The 23777-nt window shown below is 51.1% G+C and overlaps 10 protein-coding genes across 10 annotated transcripts; 6 read left to right on the top strand and 4 right to left on the bottom strand.

Annotated features, from left to right (window-relative positions):
* Positions 1–271: 271 nt before the first annotated feature.
* On the top strand, positions 272–1306 carry HO133_005696 (uncharacterized protein; the record flags this gene model as incomplete). The annotated part of the gene is made up of 2 exons (XM_037296603.1): positions 272–548; positions 603–1306. 2 exons carry the CDS (start codon positions 272–274, stop codon positions 1304–1306), a joined length of 981 nt encoding a protein of 326 aa, XP_037147784.1.
* A 195-nt stretch (positions 1307–1501) lies between these two features.
* On the bottom strand, positions 1502–1823 carry HO133_005695 (uncharacterized protein; the record flags this gene model as incomplete). The annotated part of the gene is made up of 2 exons (XM_037296602.1): positions 1502–1559; positions 1615–1823. The coding sequence occupies 2 exons, from the start codon at positions 1821–1823 to the stop codon at positions 1502–1504; spliced, it is 267 nt and encodes an 88-aa protein (XP_037147783.1).
* A 97-nt stretch (positions 1824–1920) lies between these two features.
* HO133_005694 (uncharacterized protein) lies at positions 1921–3143 on the top strand (the record flags this gene model as incomplete). Its single annotated transcript, XM_037296601.1, has 2 exons — positions 1921–1983; positions 2049–3143. 2 exons carry the CDS (start codon positions 1921–1923, stop codon positions 3141–3143), a joined length of 1158 nt encoding a protein of 385 aa, XP_037147782.1.
* A 256-nt stretch (positions 3144–3399) lies between these two features.
* Positions 3400–4133, top strand: HO133_005693 (uncharacterized protein; the record flags this gene model as incomplete). The annotated part of the gene is made up of 3 exons (XM_037296600.1): positions 3400–3446; positions 3498–3624; positions 3684–4133. 3 exons carry the CDS (start codon positions 3400–3402, stop codon positions 4131–4133), a joined length of 624 nt encoding a protein of 207 aa, XP_037147781.1.
* Positions 4134–5402: 1269 nt separating this feature from the next.
* HO133_005692 (uncharacterized protein) lies at positions 5403–8246 on the top strand (the record flags this gene model as incomplete). The annotated part of the gene is made up of 6 exons (XM_037296599.1): positions 5403–5456; positions 5513–5725; positions 5809–6431; positions 6614–7079; positions 7136–7850; positions 8113–8246. 6 exons carry the CDS (start codon positions 5403–5405, stop codon positions 8244–8246), a joined length of 2205 nt encoding a protein of 734 aa, XP_037147780.1.
* Positions 8247–8481: 235 nt separating this feature from the next.
* HO133_005691 (uncharacterized protein) lies at positions 8482–8883 on the bottom strand (the record flags this gene model as incomplete). The annotated part of the gene is made up of 2 exons (XM_037296598.1): positions 8482–8722; positions 8789–8883. 2 exons carry the CDS (start codon positions 8881–8883, stop codon positions 8482–8484), a joined length of 336 nt encoding a protein of 111 aa, XP_037147779.1.
* Positions 8884–10229: 1346 nt separating this feature from the next.
* HO133_005690 (uncharacterized protein) lies at positions 10230–11308 on the top strand (the record flags this gene model as incomplete). Its single annotated transcript, XM_037296597.1, has 2 exons — positions 10230–11086; positions 11194–11308. The coding sequence occupies 2 exons, from the start codon at positions 10230–10232 to the stop codon at positions 11306–11308; spliced, it is 972 nt and encodes a 323-aa protein (XP_037147778.1).
* A 2934-nt stretch (positions 11309–14242) lies between these two features.
* On the bottom strand, positions 14243–15240 carry HO133_005689 (uncharacterized protein; the record flags this gene model as incomplete). The annotated part of the gene is made up of 3 exons (XM_037296596.1): positions 14243–14806; positions 15067–15151; positions 15200–15240. The coding sequence occupies 3 exons, from the start codon at positions 15238–15240 to the stop codon at positions 14243–14245; spliced, it is 690 nt and encodes a 229-aa protein (XP_037147777.1).
* Positions 15241–16888: 1648 nt separating this feature from the next.
* On the top strand, positions 16889–18119 carry HO133_005688 (uncharacterized protein; the record flags this gene model as incomplete). Its single annotated transcript, XM_037296595.1, has 3 exons — positions 16889–17124; positions 17179–17305; positions 17367–18119. The coding sequence occupies 3 exons, from the start codon at positions 16889–16891 to the stop codon at positions 18117–18119; spliced, it is 1116 nt and encodes a 371-aa protein (XP_037147776.1).
* Positions 18120–19092: 973 nt separating this feature from the next.
* HO133_005687 (uncharacterized protein) lies at positions 19093–23406 on the bottom strand (the record flags this gene model as incomplete). The annotated part of the gene is made up of 2 exons (XM_037296594.1): positions 19093–20670; positions 20722–23406. The coding sequence occupies 2 exons, from the start codon at positions 23404–23406 to the stop codon at positions 19093–19095; spliced, it is 4263 nt and encodes a 1420-aa protein (XP_037147775.1).
* Positions 23407–23777: the final 371 nt, after the last annotated feature.

Genomic DNA, 23777 nt, shown 5'->3' with positions numbered 1-23777 from the left:
TTTTATAAGAGAACTCAGGCAGAATTGCTGAGGAGCGAAATAATAAGAGTGATTTAGAAACGGCAAAAGCCCAAGATGACTCAAGCTCCATAAGCAGTTAGGTCGATTGGCGACTTGGGTAGGGCTGACCATCGACCAATCAACTCCCGGCTATCTTGTGAACCGCATGCTGTAGGAGGCCGTTGTCTCATTGCAATACCTGGTCAGCTCACTGCTGGACAGCCCAGGTGATCGCATCATTGTCCTTATTATCTACGCTCACTGCGCTTTAATGGTACCCATGACAGTATACCAGTCTCTTCCCGCCAAGCGCTCTGCGTCACTTGAACTATATGGCCTACCACCACACAAGAAACAGAATCGCGGACTGATCCGTCATCACCAACCCAGCTGGGATTTTCAGCGAGAGCAACTCAAGGAGCCATGGCAGGACGTGGAGGCTGTTCAGTCTATGCTAACGCGCTCGATCGGCCTTGCGCTGGAAACTGTAGGCTTCGGAGCGGCCGCGCCAGACGCTATGGAGGCCTTTCACTTTGAAGTGGAAGAATGTATGTAAAGATGTTACAGATCCTAGCTTCATAGCGTCGCGCTGACTATGCCAGACATGGCCCACTATCTTGCAGATGTGCGGCAATCTATGCTCTCCTGCCGGCGCACACAGGCAATCCCACAAGATTTCCTACAAGCTCTTCATACACATCAGCTCAGCCTGAGATCCCTTTTACCGCATCTCGATCCGCCTGTCAGCCCGTCGCGGACACAGTTCCCCTTACAGATGGAGATCGCGCAAGACAACGAGGAGCAGCATCTGCGCTTTTTAGGACCATTGTTGAACGCCGACCCCAATGAAAAACTCCGGGCATACATTCCACAACACTTCCCGGAGCTCCCGAGCAAGCACACCTACAAAGCTACTCCTGAGTATGCAGAGCACGAGCAAGATCAGAGAAAGGTCCGCGAGAAAGCTACAGAGGAAGGCAGACTTGGAGAAGAAGCTCTTCGCAGGCTTGTTCGCGCAGGAGCTGGTAGATCAACCCAAGAGTCTCCACAAGGCCGTAAAACTCAAAGCGCACGGGCAGTGAGAGAACTGATGTGGATGGAGACCATGCAAGCAGTGACTCAGGAGACACCTGACGCTATGGACTTCGACATGGAGGCTGGCGTTGGCAAAGGAAGGCACAAAGATGGCGAACCTTCACCTCTGCCATCATTTGGATACGGACGCTTTGGCTCAGTTGTGAACGCAGAGAAACAATATTGGCGAAAGCCGCCACCGCAGACGAGAGAAGCAAAAGGAAGCATTTAGGGCATGCGCGGTCACATTTGGAAGCATTGCACGGCGTCATTTGGTGTAGATATGATACCCCCAGGCGCAGATATACTCAAATAGCGTTAATTTTGGTCATTTGCTCCTGTAGAATATTTGCAATGCGCCTGTGACCCCTCTGCAACAATTGAAAACTCTCCAAACTTGGGTACTTGCTACTGCCCTCTTCCAACGTCAATTCAGATTCTCGCCATCCCAAGCCGTAGTCTCTACCATAAGACCGCCGGCGCACCTATAAGCCAGTCGTGATCAGCCATTTGTAGAATCGAGGCTACGATGTTGTCTACCTTCGAAACAGCTTGACCAGTGGTGCACATTGGATGATCGATCGTCGGTCCTCCTTGCTTCCTTGGAGACGGCACTCATACTGAATCAACTCCAGCAATTCGCATTTGCGAAGGTCAATGTCTCCTCCTTTCTTCCGCCGATTGTTCGATTGAACATTGATCCGGTCCTCAAGCTCTGATACCGCGAAAGCCTCGATGGGTGGCGTCATGCTCGAGTCTCTCCTCTCGTTTCTTAAAGTATGAAGGGAAAGCCTGAAGCACTGTGGACTGATCAATTTATGGAAACGCTATTGTTCTTGAGCAACTATGAGTGTAGAAGGACTCGGCAGAGATTTGCTGGGAGAAGTGAAGGTGGAGTGTTTGGATGAGGTGTGTGGAGAGCACTTGACACCTCCTACATGATTACATCGAGATCGAAGACTGACATCCTCCAGCTTCTGCGCGCATTACGAGAGCTCGATGCCAGTTCCGGTCCTTCCCTTGGGTTTCCACCCCTCGATAGGCTCCTCGACGTCTTCCAGAACCCTCCTCCAACCCGGCAACAGCAACATTACCAGACTCAATGGTCTGTTCAGCAAGAAGGGCCAGCTCCTCCGCCGAAGGAGAAGCCACTACCCGTCATAGAAATCGCCGCTGCTGCGGCATGCTCTGGGAAAACACAACTACTTTACCAAATCATCTTACTATCTCTATTACCAGTAGAGCATAAAGATGAGCCCATCAATGGAAGGGGCAATGCTGTTGTCCTCCTTGATCTGTCTGGGAGATTTTCGGTTCTACGGCTTCACCATCTCATGCATAATCATATCTCCTCAATATGCTCTAGGTCTTCTTTGACATTGCCCGAACAGGAGATCTCGTCTCTGATCTCGGACTCTTTCACCCATCTCCACATCTTCCATCCCCAATCATCTTCCTCCCTCTTATCTACTTTGGCTGCCTTGCCATCATTTCTCCTCTCCTCGCCTTCAACTCACTTCTCCGCCAATCGTCCCCTTGGTCTCTTAGCCATTAACGACCTCAGCGCCTTCCTCTGGCAAGACCGCTTAGACGCTGACGAGGGAACTGGGTTGCCGGCCTCCAACCACGCCGAAAATGCAAACAACTCTCTATTCCTTGAGCGTTACCACAACCTTATCTCTTCGCTGCGTCATGTCCAGCACCTCTTCTCCTGCCCTATTGTGGCTACAAACTGGGGCCTAGCCCCTGTCACTTCAGTAGCCGGACATGCGGCTTTGCGTCCTCATCTTCCGTCTTTGTGGAACAACTTCTGCACGACCAAGTTAGTTGTCGTGAAAGACAGAGTGTCGAAGTTTGGGCCTGACTTGAGTGCAGAGGAGGCTAAGAGGGAAGGAGCGCAAAGGTGGGAAGCGGTAGAAAAGAGTGGTTTCTCTGGTTGGATCAACTGGTGGGGAAATGAGGGGTGGAGGGAGGAGGTGAGGGAGGGTATTAGGGAATTGAAGGGTGGAGGTGGATTCTCATTTAGAGTCACTGAGGATGGGATTATGGTGCATGATGAAGGTGACTGAGGAGGAAGTATCAACTCTTTGCATGATATGCAAGGTAGTACTGACATGACAAGAACAGAAAAGAGAACCCGTAAGCTGATATGACGTCTGAGTGATCTTAACTACTAAATAAATAGCCCGTCTCGTCGGTTCCTGTTATTTCAAGTGAATCGATATCTTTATACTTACCAGTTCATTTACCCGCCACTGCCGGGCCTACTCTTTGGACTCACGGTCACCTCTCACCCACACCACGACACCCAGCGCCCACACAATCATGTCAAGTCATATCTTCCCATTTGTGTTTCCTGCGGCCATTCAAAAGTACTCAACTTGTTCCATATAATTCCTAGCATTAGCTCACTGTCCCAACAGAGCATACGAAGCTGGACTTTACACGGATCTGAAAATCATTTGCGGCAACAGCGAATTTATGGTCCATAAGATCATCGTCTGCTCTCAATCAAAGGTCTTCCATGCAACTTGCTCAAATGGCTTTATGGTATTTATGACCTTTCAGACTCCTGTTCTGATGGACACAGGGAGCTGATGAAGTAACAGGAGTCCTCAACAAATACCATTGATCTCACCGCCGACGGTATTTCTCTCGTGTCGAGGATGATACACTGCCTTTACCACGGCACCTACGCAGACTTCGATGCGATAGAGGATGCTCAGGACTGGAAATCTGGCTATCAACTCCATGCTGGGATGTATGCACTCGGGGACAAGTACGACCTCTCTGTACTCAAGGATACAGCGCTCGTAAATTTCAAGCTCGCCACCAAGGCCAAGCCCAAGGACCGACTAGGGCTGATAGAGAGTATCCCCATTGTGTACTCATCAACGCCTGACTCTGATCGGAATCTGCGAGATGCGGCCCTGGTGAAGTTCAAAACGTATCCTTCCCACTTCCTTCACAACGACGTGAAGGCGTCATTTCAAAAGGTGTTGCTCGAGGTTCCGGATTTTAGCTGGGACTTACACCAATACTGGATGAGTGTCGCGTGAGTACCGAACCACATCTGCGCCTAATATGAGTTGGGCTACTCACCTGGAGGCCAGAGCCAACTGTTAGCGCACAGAGGAAATGATAGCCACTCGGTCTCTACTTCCCGGGCTTTGTGACAATGCTTGCGCGTGAGCTGGAGGGACGTCTGCCTATGTATTGAGCGGCGTATCCGGGACTTTGTTCACAGTACCAGACAACGGTAGTCGGTTGGAAAGATAGGGGTCTGTGAATAAAATGCGACGTTTCCTTACTAGCTCCAAATTCTTTAAGGGATAGGACCTTTCATAACGGTTCTGCTTCAATGTTTGCGGCGCACTTCTCCCTACTAAATCAAATGAAACGTGACTCGATCTTTCCAGGCTTCAATAGTCACCTTGAGGTTCGACCTCCGTGACACGCCCGGGTGACCAGCCTGCATAAGATCTATGAAACTTCGCCTTTATCATCCCTGATTTTACCACGCTACACAGTTAGCACTCAACCAGGTGTGACACTCTCCCTAGGTCATAACCTCTCAAGCTTATTTTCTCTTTCACATAATATCCCACATTATAGCAGTGTACCATTCGAGTCCCCCGAGTGTAAAAAGAAATTCTCGGCCGTCTGAGCGGTACCTTGATTCACCTACCTCAGCCACGGCCACAGCCACAGTCGTGGCCCAGGCATCAGACCAGCTTAACAAGGCCACCAATGCGAGGCTGAGTGAGATACGATATTGATATTGAGGTCTGAGGTAACCAGCGATCTATCCCCAGCGTCACCATTCCTTTCAGCTAAAGCACGGCAGACTCCAAGTAGTCAAGGTCAGAGTACCTAAGAAGATCCCCACAGACTGGCCATCTATGCCATCCATGGCATCCACCAAGCCTGCCCCGCAAGGGTCAAACCACCACGTTCCGCAAGCGTCAGCGATAGCAATCAAGCAGTCGAGGAACCGGCTCAAAGCTTCCTGTGTTGAGTGCTATCGGAGGAAACAAAAGGTACGCTGACACAAAACATCTCCATTGACTGCTCTCTCGCTACAAAGGCACCGAGGCCGGGAGCTACCTCCCTAGTTCACCATTCTGTCTCTACTGGTGCTCAAGTCGAATAAACTCCCGAATACAGATTGCCGAACCACTGTGGCCGTACCACTGCGCTTTGCAACCCATGTTCTCTGCTAACAACATCAACGCAACCAATGGTGTGACCGTGATTGGCCGTGCCGTTATTGTCCCGACCGGAACTCGGCCACTGATGTAAATTTAATACGTCCAAGACTCCCGCTCATGGAGTCGAAGCAAGAGCTGTATCCAAGGCGAAGTCTCAAGAAGATAAGCAAGGTAAGTACGCCGCCTTTCATTGTGTCCCAAGTGCATAACATTGCACCTGGACCTAGACGCTAATGGTCATCCCACTCAGCGATAATACACCGATGGACGATGCCTCTGACGAGGGCGATTCGAATACACAGGGGTCGAGGACTCGTTTTTCTCCTGGCCTACAGCCATCCCGACCTGCCTCAAACACCAGACCTAGCGCCCGAAATTTGCTCGACGGGCTAGGCTATCTAAATCACAACGCCGACAACCTGCTTGGATATCTAGAAACCGTCAATACCCACCTACGTGGCATCCCATTTGCTTAGTTTAATCAGCATGTCTAGAGCACTTTCTGAACTGATTGATTATGCAGATAGAATTTTTTCAAGACGACGAATCCGACCCACGGCTCGATAGTCCCAAAAGCGTGCTGGTGACGCCCGAATTGACCGCGCTGCTCAAGAAGATACCAGAGCGTTCCGTGACGGATATCCTCATACAGCACTTCTTTGGTGAAGCGAATTGGGTCTACGAACTGGTCTACTTAACCACGTTCCTTGACCGCTACAATGAATGGTGGTCTCGTCCCTACCAAAGTGTGGATAATCTGGAGTTTGCCGTGTTGCTTCTTCGTCTTTGCTCCTACAGCGCCCAGTTCCTTCCTTCGCAAAACTACACGGCGGACACAATCTTAGGGAAGTCTTTGTGCACCATCCGTGAACACTGCGATGCCACGGCTATCGCTCTTAGTCAATCACCTACAATGAAGACAAACCCGCCTTCGATTCTTAGAGTTCACGAACTGTTCTTCCGCGCATGCTATCTGAAAAATGAAGGACGGATGAAGAAGAGTTGGGATGTATTGAGCGAAGCTATACGGGAAGCGCATGAGCTAGGACTACACGTGGAACTACCAAAGGGGAGTGGGAGCCTTACGAGTGAAAACGATGTTGAGATGGGAAAGAGAACCTATTGGAATCTGTTCCTCTGGGATTGGTTAGTGGCCCCTTCTCAATTGCCCTAATGAGTTCCGTACCTTGTTTCTTTCGTCATCTTGAAGATTTCGCGTCCGACTCCAATATTGAACGCGACCTTTCGCAAATGATGATAGCGTATGGATAGGAAGAGTAGCCGGTGCTAATTTACGAATATTGATTCATGTCCGTTATACTGGGCAGGTGGCCTCTGATCCCCGAGCAACACTGTACTGTCTCCCTTCCTAACTGTGTCATTGCCTCTCAGATCTCGGACGTCAACGCGCCGAATGGATTTTGCGAGCGCAGACTTCAGATTGAGCTTACAAAGATCGCCTTCGATCTGCTTACATCGAATCATGGGGAACCGTCAACAGATCCTGTCATCATCGACAAACATGTTAGACGACTACAGGGAGAATTCATTGAAAAACTACCGCCTGCGTTCAAACTCCATGCCGCTGATGAAAAGTGGGACGATGAACTTCCCAACCTGAAACGGCAGAGGAAGATGTTCAGAATTAGCGTCTTTGCGACCATGTGCTCGCTGCTGAGACCCGTTATCCTTCAGTCGCCAGACCAGACGCGGACTTGGTCGCCGTCCGATAGAAAATTAGTAGCCGAACATAGAGCATCCCTACTTGATGTGACTATAGAGATGCTGGAAAGTGTTGGAAGGTTGCACACGCTCATGGGAGGCAAGCATAATCGATTTTTCCTACTAAGCTTTTTTACGCTGGAGCCGGCAGTCCTACTGGGGATGTGCCTTATGAACCCAGACATCGGCAAAAAAAGGAGGGCAAGCAAGGCTCGTCTGCTTCAGGCGTGTCCCGCGGAAGTTCGTTAGCAGATGACGAACAGTGGAAACAAGGGCGTAAGAAGATTGGAGACGCTGTGGCGCGACTGAAGATTCTCAGTGAGGTCAGCTCGATCGCCAGGGCTGGCGTTAAGGTTCTGGAGATACTCGTGACAAGTATCGACATTACAAGAACGGTTACAGTCCTCAATGGAACGAAGAAAAACAAATTTAGGCGTCCGACTTCACAATCCTCGTCGATATCACCAGTCAATGACTCAGATCTTTCCAAGCCAAGGACTCCAGACACCTCAGAAGATCTTCCGGTCACGTCCTTGCAATCTTCCTCACATGCGGTCGGCACCGACGAAGTTTCTAACATGCCGAACATGCCTCCTTACTCGCAGCCGTCTCACCCAAGCCAGGACTCGCAATTGCTCAATGGTATCAATGTCTGGGGCGACGTGGAAGGCCTGGACATGTCTCATATCACACCCAGCTTCGCGGATTGGGACCTCGATTTCCGCGACGCTTTCCTCTTCAACGACTCTGGCTCTCTCAGCAACCCTGCTGGCTCCGGCGACGGCGCTCTTGAGCCAATGGTCACAATCGCTAACGTCGGTGTCTCGCAAAGTGCCCCCAGATGTACGCCGTCGTACGCGAACATGACCTGGCCATTATACCCACCCATTTTATTGTAGTGTGAAGAGAATACTATCTATGCAGAATAATTACAAGTGTGGGTTTCAAAGCAGGGTAGAAAGGCCGAATGGCCTTGGCACGCTAAGCCTAATTAGGCCATAACACAAGTAAGGTGGTTAAAGCCGTGGAAGCCCAGTGTATGCTGGCCGTCTGTGCAGAGGAACTGAATAGGCAATGACAATCGGGGGCCCCGAAAATATACCAGCGCACCCTAGACCGGCGATCGCTCGACCGATTATAAGAGCTGTCGATGTTGGGGCGACTCCGCAAACCAAAGATCCCAGCTCAAAGATTCCGATTGCCGACAGAAAGACGGATTTGATTGAGAAAATGGAATAACATTTGCCAAACGCTAGCTGGAACCCGCAGATGGTGAGCAGGTATGCACTTCCGTACCATCCCACTGAATGCTGTCGTTCGATTTATGCCTTTTGGCTGAGAAGGAGAGAGAAGCGGCGTACCGTCGTCTAGGGCTTTGAAGTGATCTGTGATGTGTGGGATGGCTGTGGCAACTATGGTGGTATCCTGCCGCAAGAGTGATTTGTCAGGGGCAAGCATGAAAATAGAACTGCAACTAACTAATCAGAGCCACGAGGAATCTAGCCATACAGAGTGCGATGGTGATGACTGCCAACTTCCATGCCGCGGGATATTCCGGTTCTCCATCTGGGGCTACGATGTTGGTTAAGGGTTGCTCTTCTTCATCGAACTTGGCCGCAGGCGGCAGCTGGCCCATCTGGATGTTTCCTGCGCCTCCCAGACCTGATGCTAGAGTAGGGGCAACCACCACTGAAGATGGTCGGGATGATGCTTTACTGCGAGTAGGGATAAGGTCTATATGGAGATTCATATTGAAGAAGGAAAGTGCTCTTCAGTCGCACAAGACATGGGTTTCACGGTCGGCACTCAGTAGTGGGACGCAGAATTGAAGATATGAAGAATTTCCATGAGTCATGAGGTCATTGGAACCTGCCATGATGGAAATTGAGAAGGTAATGAAAATGGCAATGGAGTACTCTCTGGGCCGACCGTAGTTGGAGGTTAGTTAGGTAAGGTACCTTACTTTAGGGGAAGAATGCAACTAAATTAGCGCGATCCGATATTAGCGTATTTGATGCCGAGAAACATCGGCTCTGGAGTATTTTGCACTGACGAGTGTGAAGTACTTGAAGGAACCCTCCCCCCCCGTCGGCATGAGGCATAAGTACGGATATAGATGGAGCATGTGGACTGGAGTGGACACTATTCAATGATATCTTTACCCTCTCGCATCCCTTTGTTTCGGGTCACTTGAATACTCCTCTACTCAAAAGAAAAAGAGCACCTCACCCTTTCTCCCTGCAGTAAAGTCTGCCCCTCACTCATCACCCATCTCACTATCCAACATCACTCACTTCGCAACAGCTGACTCTACTGCACTCGTATCTACACGGGCTAATTACCGAATCATACCCCGAAACTATGACTCCTTACCGAATCATACCCCTAATTACTGAATCATACCCCTACACCAAAATTTGGGGTATGATTCGGTAAGGATTAATTGCTTGGGGTATGATTCGGTAATTTACCAAACTTGCTGTGTAGACTATTGGGAGTGAAGACTGTGTGTGAGAGTCACAGACTGGGTGTAGACAGGCTGGGGGGCCAAATTTAGCCCACTGTTAGCAGCCCCCACGGGGGCCCTGCGACGGCCCTACGGGGGCCCTATTTAGGTTCAAATAGGGGTGTCTGGCTGTCAAGCGCAAAAAAAGCCTGGTCCCGGGGGTGTCTGCGCTTGACAGCCAGACATCCCTATTTGAACCTAAATAGGGCCCCCGTAGGGCCGTCGCAGGGCCCCCGTGGGGGCTGCTGCTAACACCCACTCGGCTTTCGTCTGATGTATTTAAGCTGGTAGGTCACCCATTGAATACGGTCGAGAGATATTTCCTCTTTTCTATGGTCGGATGGCCCAGGTCGCGAATTTTCTCCTTTACGATTTTTATCATGAATGGCAAATTACCGAATCATACCCCAAGGAATGGCAAATTACTGAATCATACCCCTAGGGGTATGATTCAGTAATTAGGGGTATGATTCGGTAAGGATTCATAGTTTCGGGGTATGAATTAGTAATTAGCCCGTATCTACACCTCTTTCAACTTTTCTTACTCTTTCCTTGACTCTCGCAGCTCACCGGCAAATCCGACACCTTTACCCTGAGCAAAGCTCTCAAAGGTGAACGTTGGTCAGCATCCATCTTGCCTTCCTACCAGTCGCTCGCTAATTTGATCTATAGTCAAATCAAATTCAAGTCTATCTGCTTCCTCGCCATTAGTAGCTATGGGCTTCCTAGGCTTCGTCTACCGTCAAGTGATGGTGCACCCCCAGCCTCCTCGCCCTCAGAATCTGTCCGGGCAGACCATCTTGGTTACGGGCTCCAATGTCGGTATCGGGCTCGAGGCCACTCGTCTGTTGATGGGCTTCAAAGTTGCCCGCGTCATCATGGCCGTTCGCACTCTCTCCAAAGGTGAAGAGGCAAAGGCTGACCTCCTCAAATCTAACCCATCATGCAACGTTGAAGTTTGGGAACTCGACATGGATTCTTTCGACAGCGTCATGGCTTTCGGAAAGCGCGCGCAAGGCCTCGACCGTCTTGACATTGCCCTCCTCAACGCGGGGGTCAAGAAGCCGGAATACATGGAGAACCAGCTCACTGGGCATGAGACAACAATTCAAGTCAATCATCTTGCAACCGCACTGCTTTCGCTCCTCCTTTTACCTCCACTTCGAGCTTCCGCTGCAAAATACAGTAAACCCTCCCGTATGACTATCACTTCCTCAGAGGTTCACATGTGGACTCCGTTCAATGAGCGTACAGCCCCAAACATAATCGAGAGACTTGACGAGAAGAGCACCTTTGGCAACCCGGACCGCTACAACGTCTCCAAATTACTGAATGTGCTCTGGGCACGTGAATTGGCGTCCAAAGTCAGCCCCACGCAGATCATCATCAACACTGTCAATCCCGGCTTGGTGCAAAGCAGCCTCCATCGCGAGAACAAAAACGCAGTTGAGAAGAAATTCACCGCTATCTTTGGACGCACGACAGAGGAAGGCGGAAGAACTCTGGTGGACGCGGCGGTTGTCCAGGGTGCGGCCACCCACGGCGGGTATATGAGTGAATGCAAAGAAATTCCGTAAATTCTCGCCGTCCCGTCTTCTTTCTGTACACCGCTCTCTACTACTCTGATGCCCGAAAAGCCTACGGCTTTGTTCTGATATTCTAAACTAACACTTGGCTTAGTGCTTCGACATGGGTCCGTTCCGCCGAAGGTGCCAAGATCCAGAAGAAGCTTTGGACCGAAACCGTTGACGTCTTACGGAAAGAGACGCATCACAGTCTCGACACTTACATTTGAGTATGAAAGAGTTGTGAAGCCGTATGGTACAGAGATTTGACGTGGCTGCAAGTTCGTGCTTTATGCAAAGTATCAGCTATAGATGATTTGGCTCCATATCATCGTTCCTGACTACCGGCTCTGCTCATTGCTTGATACTGGCAGTGAAGGTATCAAATAGCATGACCCTTAATGGAACCAAACCGTATGCTGAGATCGTGCATCTGATACTCTCATACCCCGCATAGCCGAAGTCGAGGCCGAACGAGATTACGAGATGCATTTATTTCAAAACACGCGGCACGGTCGAGTGAATTACCTACCCGCTGACTAAATTTCTGACCATAATCTTAACCCACAAGTCAAATGTTACCTACCTACCTTATCCACCGTCTACGCCTTCATCCTTTTCCACACGGGTAGTACTTCTAGTCTCCTTGAGGCGAAATCCCTCGCACGAGGCTTGCAGTCCGTTCGGATACCACACGGCATGATGACCATCAAGCCTGGAACGTTACGCTCGTGGGATCAAGATCTCCGTCAAGATACCACCTTATCCCTCTGTTCCTCCTACCTCCATCTCGGCATATCACCTCGAGGCAGACATGGTGGTGGCAGATACCTCAGCTGTACATATTCAGGATGATCTATGTGCTGAGACTATCTAGAAATTTCAACTGTGCCTCAGAGTGATGGCTTCGAGTCCATTTCATACACACATAGTGGAAAATAGGCGCGAGGCCAGGATGGGACGAAGTTTCTGTAGGTACCTGCCTCATTTCGTGAAAAGCTGTAGCTCGAGATACAAGCACCGGAATTTCTTTCCTCGTATTTGTTCATTCATTCATTCTTTCATTCATTCTTTTATTCTTTCGATACGATACAGTCCAAACTATTTCAATCTGCCGTTCTCATGAGCACTTTTGCTCCAAGTATCCCTGCACTTCCACATATCTTCGAACGCGATGTCAATGAAACGACCGCTCTAGCTCCCACTGTCTCAAAGATTCAAACGCAGCTTGGTCCCTTCTTATCCAAAGGCGCCACCCTGTATTCTCCCGGCACTCCACTATTTGAAGCCGCTGTTAGCAGATGGAGCGCATATGCCGAACCTAACGTTGCCCCGCTCGTTGAGCCAGGGGCGGACGTGGAAGTGATCACGACGGTACCACTGTTCTTACCCAAATGGCTTACTTCGTGACTTACTGGGCTGATATGGCAAGATTAGATCGTCTTTGCAAAGAAGCATGCCATCCCGTTCCCTGCTGGCTCTACATCCACGTTGGGTAATCGCAAAAATGGCATAGAGATCCACATCCGTGCCCTCAACATCATCACCATAGACAGCGGTGGAGAGTCAGCCACTGTTGGCGGTGGTGCATACAACCAAGAGCTTGTTCCATACTGATGGAGCCAGGGTAAGGCTTCCGGTAAGTCTAGATCCTGTTCTTCCAAGTGATCCTGTCTGACAGGGTTTCTACTTTGTAGCCTTAGCAAGCGGTGCCTGTGTTGGCCTCATAGGATCCGCTCTTGGGGGGGGCATCGGCCGCTACGAAGGGTTTTATGGACTCCTACAAGGTAGTATCATTAAGTGCAGAGGTGGTCCTTGCTGATGGAAAACTGGTGACCCGTTTCGCACAACTCTTACTCCGATCTTTTCCGGGGCCTCAGAGGAGCTGGACACGATATCGGCATTTGTCACTCGCTTCGAGCTCAAGACGTTCGACTGGTTTTGCGAAAATCGGACAACCAAAATTTGTTGGTTGACCCCCCTTGTCCATTCAGGTTGCCGTACCACGTCTCCTCTCTTCTCCCTCTTCTCCCCTATCCGTTCAACACTTTTCCTTCAAGAAGGCGTCGCCTACCTCGCCCTTCCCGCGCTACAATTTCTACACTTCTGAGTGTTCAAACTATCCCTACTCTAAAGCCTAAGCTTCCTCAACCACCTCAGCTCACTCATTCGCTCTCACAACTCCTCTACATTACCGCCTAATTCCCTCTTCAACTTACTCACCTCTCACCACCATCTCCCCGGCTGTCAGCATTCTACCTCCACCTCCACTCAATCTACCGCTCATCCAGTAGCCATGGCTCTCTCCTACAACCCCCTACGCAACAAAGTCAACCCATCCACCCTCAAACCCGACGGTCGTCTCATCTCGCCGGCAAAACCGTCAAGGTCACTGGCGGCAACTGCGGCTTGGACTTCGAAGCCGCACTCAAACTCGTCACCCAGGGGAGCCAAAACCGTAGCGCTGGCCTGCCGGAGCCCGGGGATAGGAGACGCAGGTCCAGGTCGGACGGAGCATCGATGGTGCTTCGAATGTCGGCGTTTTCTTTGATCGGAGCTGTGGAATGGGATGGGAGAAGGAGCTGTGGAAGGGAATGGGAATGTGAGGGGGGTTCTGTGCAATGCACATTACGTCTTGACGACTGCCGAGCCATGCCGAGGGAAATGTGCGGGCGCCGGTATTGGGCGACGGTTGGGGAAGATCGAAGAATAGAATAGAAGAGTTATGGTGTTTGGTTACGGGGGAGATTTGGAAGGGAGAGATTCTTATTGTATGAGAAGAATGTTTGGGTGATTTCTTTTGACTTTGTCATGGTTCTAGAAGGGAAACGTGAATCGTGTTCGTGTACCACATTGTGCAGGAAGATCCAAATGTGCCGATCCCTAACGCCCTCTTCCCTGTCACTTCCAGATCTCCCGAACCCTGTGAACTGTGTCGTAGCTGAATTCCGGGTTTATCTCAAACGCACTGGTAGGTCAGCGCACATTTGAGGTACGTGGGTGAAGCTGCCTCCTTCAAAGAGCCAATTAATGAAGTGAAACGTTCCCGGAGAGCCTTCCGGCGGAGGGAGTGTTAGCGTTCCGGGAGGTGATGGGACCAGCATTGGGATGGGCCGCTATGCTCGGATAATCAAAGAAACTGGAGCCGTTGCTAGCATTGGCGTTTACTGCTGAGATCGTCCTTTCTTGATACATCCTGAACATCTGACGTTGTCTCTGAGCTCTGCCTTGCAGGCAGAGCATCTATTGAGTGGTGTGTGTAGCAAACAAGTCTGGATCAGGTCCCATGCGAACTGTGGAGTTATGGACACGATTTCCTCGAGGCGGGGGTTGAGTATCGAGTCTTTCTGAATCTCGTTGCCGTGAGCTCGAGCGTGAGAAACGACCAGGTCGCGGAGGCCACGGTTGGATTCCGGAGTGGTGCTGTAGACATGTTTGATGATATCCAAGTAATGGCCATTACCGAATTTCTTCTTGCTGAGGGCCTTTTCGAATTTGTTCATGGCTACCACGCCGAGTGTGGCAATGTCGTATTTGTCTGCTACAGCGAACATTTCCGCATGGAGGAGTGCATGCTGTGCTCGACCCTTTTCGAGGAGGTCCTTATCAATGGTTAGGTAGTCTAAATGACCGATCTCTCGGTACTCCCCATGATAGAGGAACTCTAACATACGGTATACCACAGGCTTGGTGTCGTGGGACAAGTCGATAAGGTTGCCCTCGGACTCCTGCTCCATGGCGTAAGCAAAGATTAATCTTTGAATTATCATCGAAAGAATTACTTGGAAGCCTGCGGTGCACATGGCATGAAAAACATCTGAAGCAGTGCAAACCTGTACATTTTGGGTCAGTATCACTTCTATGGGTCAAGAAAAGGTCGTAAGACAGTTGTTGGGGGTGAAGCACGCTTTCCATCATCGCAAGGCATGCCTCGATACTCAATTCATGGTCTGAACAAGGAAGAAAATGCTCCGGAAAGTGGACGTACCACGACTTTGTGGGCGGGGATTTGTTGGTCTTCACATTTGATCTTCAGATCGGAGAACTGGTCATTGTTGAAGAGGCTGCCCGAGCTGTCAGAGATCTGCCATCAAATTTTCTTTGGGAAGGCCAGGACTTACTGGGCAGCACCGCTCACGAGACGGGGACCGGAGGAAGACATTTATCGAAGTAGCTGCTGTAATGGTGTGCTGGCTGGTACTGTGAGATCCTATGAAGCTGGTTATGCCGTCAGACTCCAGTATCATATAGAATGCCAAGTAAGGTTCAGAGCGATCGTGACGTTGAGTACTGGATCAACGCAGCCGTATTCGAGATATGGTGCTGTGTGAAAGAGGGAAGAGATTTTGAGGTGGGAAGATTAAAGCCCGGAGGATGACGAGGGGAGCAGAGTAGCCGCGTCTCAACACCTTCAATACATCAATTGAATTTGTTCTCGGCGGTTAGGTTTCGATTGGCTGTAGTCAAGATAGGATATCGCCCGCTGCCTTGCAGGCACCAGCTACCCCTCCAGGTAAGAAAATCAGTATTTTAAGCCTTTCACAATGGCATGTGATACACTCACACCCTCCTCGCATCCAGGTATAACTCCCAGGCAGGATGGGTGTCAGACTCGACGCATTCTACTTTGCCCTTGTAGGGGTACTTCCCGGGTCAACACGAATATCCACTATTTCACAATACTCCTCGAACAAATGAGCTTCTTCCACATACGTACGGTCTGACTCTATGGTATGGACGGTCGGAACGGCTGAGTTCGAGCACTTCTTCAGGGATACGACTACTGGTGAGCAGTCATTAGAGATATTTTGGGCCTCCAACACGAAAATACCCAGCGGCGTCTTCTAACGACCCCCAAGCTAGACATCGAGTGGGTCGCACGGAAAAGTGGTGGGAGAGATCCAATCGCTAGTCAGTAGAAAGAGTAAGTCAAGACTTGCTGTGGTTGATAGCGTTCTTAACGCTGTAGCGAACCTCCAACGTTACCGTATCACAGCACCAAAATACGACGCCGCTGTCTATCCGCGGAATTAGTCGCCAGTATTGAAAACATGTGATAAGAACGTGGCTGTAGGCCATGTGGGAGCTCCTGAATAGGTATCTGCCGACTGTCGAAGCCAAGTGCCTAATAGAACCCGCAGATATCAAATCTTATCTCCATCAGCATCTCCATTTTCTCAATAGATCGGCACACCTTGTAAATCTACATGCACTGAGAGACTCCGTCAAGTGGAATCCGCAGCTCATCCAATGAATGGTCGAATACCTGTAGACAGCAGTGGACTTCATGTGGGCGCTTGTACTGGCTGCCAGTCAGTCCTTGAATGACGTGTTTACTGTGCTGGATGTGCGAAACAGGGACCGAATAGTGCTGTTGTGAGCGAAATTGACCGATGAAAGTATGACGCTGAGTACGTTGGCTCGAACCTGGAGAGGAAATTGTCTTGCATAAGTGATAGTGGCTGGCCAGGAAGATTTCAATGGCTCCGGGCGCATAGAGACAGCTAGAAAGGCTGAATGGATTGCTGAGCTTGCTCCTTTGTGAGTACATAGTCAGCACAGAAGTATATTGAGGCAATGATACGCGCATAGAAGGCCTTTGCTGTTCCTGACTTTGACTGAGCTGTTCTAGACACATGAAAATTTTGTATGTATCACGTTTGGTACACTATCCGCTCGTCGGATTCGAAAAGGCAGAAGGGTCCGCGATGACGGACCTTATTTTGAGTCAGTGTTACCTCGGACCATCATCAACTTCCAACCTGTCAACCATCTCTTAAACAACTCATTTTGTAATCGTAACGTCGACCATGGTTGAGACTGCTGTCCGCTTCTACACGCCCAACGGCGTCATGCACTTCTCACCTCGTGCTACATCACCTCCTCATTATCCATCTCCACCACCACCTCCTCCTTCTGGCCATCCTACACCGTCAATCTCACCACCCCCACCTCTTCTTTCCACCATTTCGTCCCCTTCCAAAAGACAAAAGACCACTGCAAAGATGTCAGAACATCGTGCTGGTCTTGTGACAGGCCTGGCCAAGTGAGCTCTCATATTCTACTCAACATTTATATAGATTGCTCACCACTCGTGCAGCTTACTGCGAACCGGCGAGTTTTCTGACCTCGAGATTCTTTGCGGCGACAGGCACCTTTCGGTACACAAGAACGTCATCTGCTGCCAGTCAATGCCACTCAAAGCTATGTGCACCAACGGAATGAAGGTTTGCACAACCCCTTCTGACCCACCATTTTAACCCCTTCCATACTGACTTATGGGGCCAGGAATCCCAAGAAAGCGTCATCGACCTCACCATCGACACCGAACCCTGCGTCTCCCGCCTCGTGGACTTCTTCTACCGCTGTGACTATGATGAGCTCGGAGATGACTGTGAGGACGTCAGTACCGATGACGAAGACACCGCCGCCAACAACGACAACGTTGCACAATGGAATCTCGGGAGTGGCAAAGATGACGCTGGAACCTATAGCGACGACGCCAGTAGTGACGACTTTCTCCCTGTCCCTCTGATCGTGACTCCACGCCAGCTCTCCTTGCACATCGATATGTACGTCCTCGCAGACAAGTACGACGTATCTTCTCTCGCCGAGCTTGCCAAGAAGAAGTTCGAAACAATGGCTGAACAGTCTCGCCCTCTTCAACGAAAGGAGTGTTTCTTTCCTGCCTTGGAGACGGTCCCTCGCATCTACGCCGTCACGAGCGAACACAACAGAGGGCTTCGGGACGTAGTCGTCGAGTACACCCGTCTTCAGCGCACGAAGTCAAACAATAGAGACTCGTTTATGTTTACGGACAAAGTCGAAGAGCTTTTCGAAAGCGTGCCGGAGTTCGCGGCGGATGTCTTGCAAAGCTGGCTTAAAATGCCGTACCTGGGCTACTGCGAGGAACAGGACTGTGGGCGGATATTGCGCGAACAGAACATCGTTTGCGGGTCGTGTGGCGAGTGTGGGCGCAACAAGAACAGAATTAGAACTCGAGATCCGTCATCTCAATCCCTTTGGACCGCCTTGGAATAGGGGAAATGAAAGGCTGGGTACTGGCTAGGTAGGCGCCAGATAATACTAGGAAATGGATATGGGACTGTGCTGGGCGTTGGGTGGGAAGGTGCTATGGATGGGTTAAAACTTACCCACCAGCTGCGATCAGCATTAACGACAGCAGCGTCTCGGAAATTTTGTGATGGGACATCGGCGGCGTGGAATCCGGCGAGCACACGACGAGCTCGATTCTCCTTTTTTAGCTCCGGGACCCAGTACTTGAATACCCACCAGCTCTGACGAGCATTAATGACAGCAACGTCTCGGGAAATTTGCGACGGACATCGGCAGCGTGCGTGGAATTCTGCGAGCACACGACGAAATCAATTTCTCTTTTTCCAGGGTGCCAACCAGAACTAATCGCAACGGAAGTCGGCAGCGGGATTATTCTGTGAGCGTGGGATGAGTCTAACTCTCTGCTTGGACGCAAACAAGCAGGCAAGCGCTTAGCGAGAAAGCCATCCTTGTACCTTACCCTCCGTCCTCTTCTGGCTCACCATGTTTGTAAACGTAGAGGGCAGCACATCTCACCGAGCATGCAGATCCTCATAAGACAAATGTGACATCTCTCCTGAATGAATTTTGATACCTACACACATACGGGAACCACCGCCATCACCCGGTCCTACAAAACCCCCTCCTACGGAATATTGCACACAAGAAGTGGACGCGTGCTCGGACCAGTGTCTTCGTGAAAGAAAAAGACCACCGCCGTCATTATCTGACACGAGATCGTAACGAACTTACATCCTCGACTCATATCAACGCCTGCAAAGGGGGAATAGGACTGCATGCTCCCGTGCCACTCCCAGCCGTCTCATCTCACATCTCTCCAAACGGCGTAGTAGTAAGAAAAATACAACGTCGAGTCTGATGAACATCGGCATCAACATGGTACAATCGACCCCACTTCCCTCGTTCGTTTTCCCTTTCGGTTGTATCTTGAAACAAATCACTTAACCTCCTTCTTCCGCCTGCCAAACATTCTTCCAAAGCCACTGCTTTCTTCCTTTTCCTTCGCTGGACTCAACGGCCTCATTCCACCGACCGGCCCACTGGGAGGCGGTGGTTCCGTCTCCCTTAAGAAATCTGCCAGGTCGCCCATGCCTCCACCCTGTGGTGGTCCGCTCAATGCCCCATGCTCCTCTCTCGCCTGCAATTGCTGCTTGGGTCTACGCTCCACATGCTTAGCGTACGTTGGCTGCGTGGGTCTGTAGCTGTCCATCTTAGTGCCATTTTGGCTGACGAGGTGGGGCGATATAGCGCGTGGGTTGATCGGAGGGAGTTGAGGCGCTTTGCTGCCGCTACTGACGTTCCGGTGAGCGGATGGCCGAGAGCCGGAGGAGAGGGGAGAAGAAGCTGAGGTGTTTGAGTTTTGGCGCTGCGATTTCCTGCGCGATTCATTGGATTGAGGTGGAGACTTCGCGGAGGAGGGCTTCTTGGGAGCTTTGGGCGGTAGTGGACGGTAATCAGGGATGACGGCTATGTTGCGTTGGATGCGTTCTTTTAAGGTGACACTTTGTTTGGCTGGTTTGGGGGCGCCAGTGATGCCGATTGGAGGAGGGCGAGTGGCTGCAGCTGGGGGAGGTGTGTAATTGCGGAGGAAGTCGCTGAGTGACTCTTCTTCGCGTTCAGGCGGTAGTAGTATGTCGTCGTTCTCATCGTCAGATTCGATGGCGTAGGGATCTCTGACACGCCGCTGCTTGCGTGCTCGACCGGGAGGAGGGTCGATGCTGCGTGGTGATGGGGCGCCGCTGTTTCTACCAGCTTCGGGAGTGGAGGGCTGGGCTCGGTTCGATGTATCAAGTAGACCTGTCCTGGAATTGGTAGATGATTGGGTCATTTTGGATGCGGCGAAGCTATCCTGCGTGCTTGCGACCGAAGTACCAGAGCCGACTGCTTGTCTCCCATTGACGTAGCCATTGGAGGTCGTGGCGGGTTGTATGTCGGCGCCTGGTCGTTGTGCACTACGACGAGCGTCCAAACCGTCAGGACCTGAGCGGAGGAAGTCTGCAAGATCGGCGGTGGCGTTGCTATTGGTGACGGCGGCTTCACGTGCTTGCAATTTTGATGCAGTCCGCATTGGAGCAATTTCAGGCTTTGGAGGTGGGCTGATGTAACTTTGCTTGGGAGAAGTCACGGAAGGTGACTTCGTGAGTTTCTTAGGTCCTACTTGTGATGTAGAGCTGCTTGGGCGCTCTTTCTTCATGGTGCCCGACGTTACCGGCCTCGCTGCGTGCGTTGGTACACTATCCGGACCAGTCGATCGAATGAAGTCGGCGAAGTCTCTCATATTGTGGTCTTTAGCGTCTGCTTCACGAGGAGCTGCTACGCGACCAGACCGTACTCCCGGAGACTTCGGTGGTGCTTGAGGTGGACTTCTCGTGGTCTCAAATGAGGGCGGGCCTTTCACGAATTCGGTCACATTGGTGGGATTGGCGCGCAGCCCATTGATGCCGTTCAGCGACCCCGTGAGCGATCCTTGAGTCTCGGACCGTGTGTGGGTTTGGTATTGCGGGGATTCAGGGGTCTAGAGGACATCAGTAACGAAACCATCGATGTCTGCTTTATCACAACATACCTCCATCTCGCGCATGTTCTGTGGTGTAAGTGTGTACTTCACAGTCTCGTCGCTCTTGATTAAATCCTCAAAGTCCTGCTCCCTGTCTGCAGATCTCGGGGCTCTCTGGATACCGTTGACCAAGCTACTGCTGCCATCGGACGAGTTGCGCCGTGGCATTGGTTGGCGAATTAGATCCCCAGATTCCCGGCCTATCATGCCCTTGATTTTTGAAGACATTTGCGACGTAGTAGAGCTGGCAGTCACTGGTCGCCCCTCTCGAATACTGCTGGTTGATATTCTCCCATTGGCAAGCGGTGTTGTACCTGGAGATACCCTCTGCACTGCAGCTCGCTCTGTGCCAGTGTTTACCGATATTGGCTGAGCTCGGAGATCAGCCGACTTGCTCACAGCTGTTGAGGGTTGGCTTGCAGTTGAGTGTATCGCTGAGAGAGTGTCAGTCCTGACGCTGTCAGAGCCTTGGGAGCGATGGGCCGGCACATAAGCATCGCTTCTTGGTGTGCCATGGCTGGGAGCATTGGAAGACGCTTCATCAGAGGTGTCGTGAGCAGCGTCCATCAACTCTTGTAGTGGCGCAAGAAGAGGAACGCCCTGTTGTCTGGGAATTGCCTTCGGCCCAGGCTCAACATTTTGATTATCTGCTCCCGTGGGCGTGGGAAGCCCACTTTCATCTGGCGGACCTGTGCTGGAGCGTACGTTGGCATCTGGATTGTAAATCACATCTTTGTTAGATGGTGCCTCATAGAGTACAGGAATGTCGCGTTTCACAGCTTTCCCGCTTTCATCATAGGTGCGAAGTTGGTGCCCTTGCAGCATTGCCAGATTAGCGAGATTTCCAACGTGGCCTGATCGACCTGTGTCATTCTCCTGGTCCAGTGAATCAGCACGCTTTGGAAAAGCAGCACCCTCAGACTCGTCCTCTTCCCTATCTGAGATTTGGTCCGAAGTCCTTGGTTGCGCAACAAGATCCATCTCGCTCCTTTGGAAGCTATAACTGCTCGAGACGGTACTATCTCTTGAATCGGGAAGAAGTCCGTTTATTGGTCCATTGCCTATTGTCTCGGTAGGTGCGGAGGATCCGTTGAAATTGAGAGCTTGAGGCGCTAATTCATGATCATACTCATCAGTGTTGAGAGATGATTCTGTGTAGGTACTCATACCACGACTTGGCTGGTGAGACATTTCCTCCGAAGCAGACTCGATTCCCTTGCGGATGGTCCCATCGTACATTGTCGACACGGCTGTACTGTCGCCTGCAGGTACTGGGACATTGGTAGAGTCATCCGTAAGCCGTGGTAGTTCCTTTTCGGCATCAGCCCGGTCATAATCGCGTTCTAAAGGATCTGGGCGTTCGCGGGGTGTGGTAAAAGCTTCATCCACTGGTGATCCAAAGGGTGTTTGCCTGACAGGAACAGACGAAGAGCGCTGGCGCTGTTGTACTGGTCGTTCCTCGGAGCCAGATGGCACTGAAAAACTGGGCTGCGACAATTGAGACGGGGTCTGGGTCGGCGTTATGCTACCATGTTTTGAAATTTCAATCATGCTGCGTCGCCGGCCTTGCTTTTCGTCGGCACTCTCTGCATCAGGAGTCTCAGCGGAAAAATCCGAGAAGTATGGCTCCTCTGGCAGGTCCAAAGCTTGCGGAGCAGCTACCGGGACTGGCTCCTTTTCTTGTGGCGGTAATTGCATTGCGGAGGGTCTCTGGACGTGGTCGAAATACCCGAATCCGTCTCCTTCACTGATGCTGGTCTTCCTGCTTGCGGAATCACTTGAGAAAGATGTCTTGTGCCGTCCAAGAGAAGCTGGCCTCGGACTCAGAAGACTGGAGGACCTGACTCGCTTTTTCCACGATCGCCAGAGGCGTCCCAACGTCCCATTGAAAGCCAGCTTCTCCATATCAATTTCTTCCACTACTGCTCGTGGATAGTGTGGCCGCGGTCCCTTGGTCTGGAAACGGTTGTACGCTGCTTCCCCGGCCAGCAACATGGCATGCTCTCCAATGAACTCCAAGACAGATGTCAAAAAGATGGCTGCTGCTGGCGAGATCGAACCAATCTCCCTATGAAGGCGCCGTCGTCCCTCGTTGGCATTCTCTTCTTCTTGTTCGAGGTATGTCTCCTCGTCCTCTTCCTCCATATCTCCCAAGCGCGTGTAGACCATGCATCGCAGTCGGGTTCTCCGCCATATGAGATTCAGATCATAATCTCCTCGAAAGCTCTGACCACCGTGGAAGGCAAGAAGCTCCTCCGCATCTCCTCCAGTCATGTAGCCTTCCAGTTCCTCGTCCGCGCCTTGGATGGCTTCTTTTGCTAGTCTTGGCTTTAGAACTTCCTGGATTGCGGGCCTGAGAGCTGCGATGGAGGTTGATCGTGAGTTGGCTAGAAAACTGTACAAGAGCTGATCCAGGAAGCCGTTGACGAGAGCGACTGAGCCAGGCGCGACAATTGCGGTATCTAACTCCACCTTGATCCCTTCCCCTTCGAGATAGCCCCGGTCGGCGCGATCAGTGTTGACAATCTGGGAGGCAGCGGATAGAGCAATGTAAGCGGGATCAGGGCTTACTGAAGGCGGAGACGTAAGAGAGGATCCGGAAAAAGAGGACGTTCGCTCGCTGGACGCGCTGTGGTTTCGCTGAAACATAGAGGATGGATTTTCCAGGCCGTCCGGCCGTGCATTCCGCTGCATCGTGAGGAGCGATGATGGAGTGGATGGTAGAGAAAGGCCCGTCCGATGATTGATCTCACTTCCACCAATAGGGCATGGTCCAGATGGTTTGTGGGAAGAGGGGGAAATTCGACGACTTAAGGAGTGAATGAGAGCAGTCGTGGCCGGTGATACCTCCAGGGGATCAGCTCAAAGGTTCAAGAGAAGAAATGCGACGAATCACAATGCATTCGATCCGGCGCTCTTTGCGAGAGGGAAGGACTTGTTGGAAGGTGTCTAGTTGTCGGGCTGTCACCATTAGTATTACTCCGATTGATACCGGGGCAAAACGTCATTGACGACTGTAGGTAATGTTGGTAAAGCGCAGGCAGCTCTGGCGCTCGACTGACTCG

This window comes from Letharia lupina, assembly GCF_014066315.1.
Source record: "Letharia lupina isolate WasteWater1 chromosome Unknown contig_22, whole genome shotgun sequence".
Lineage (NCBI taxonomy): Eukaryota > Fungi > Ascomycota > Lecanoromycetes > Lecanorales > Parmeliaceae > Letharia > Letharia lupina.
Note: the sequence above shows the minus strand (reverse complement) of the source record. Positions and strands in the feature narration are given on the sequence as shown.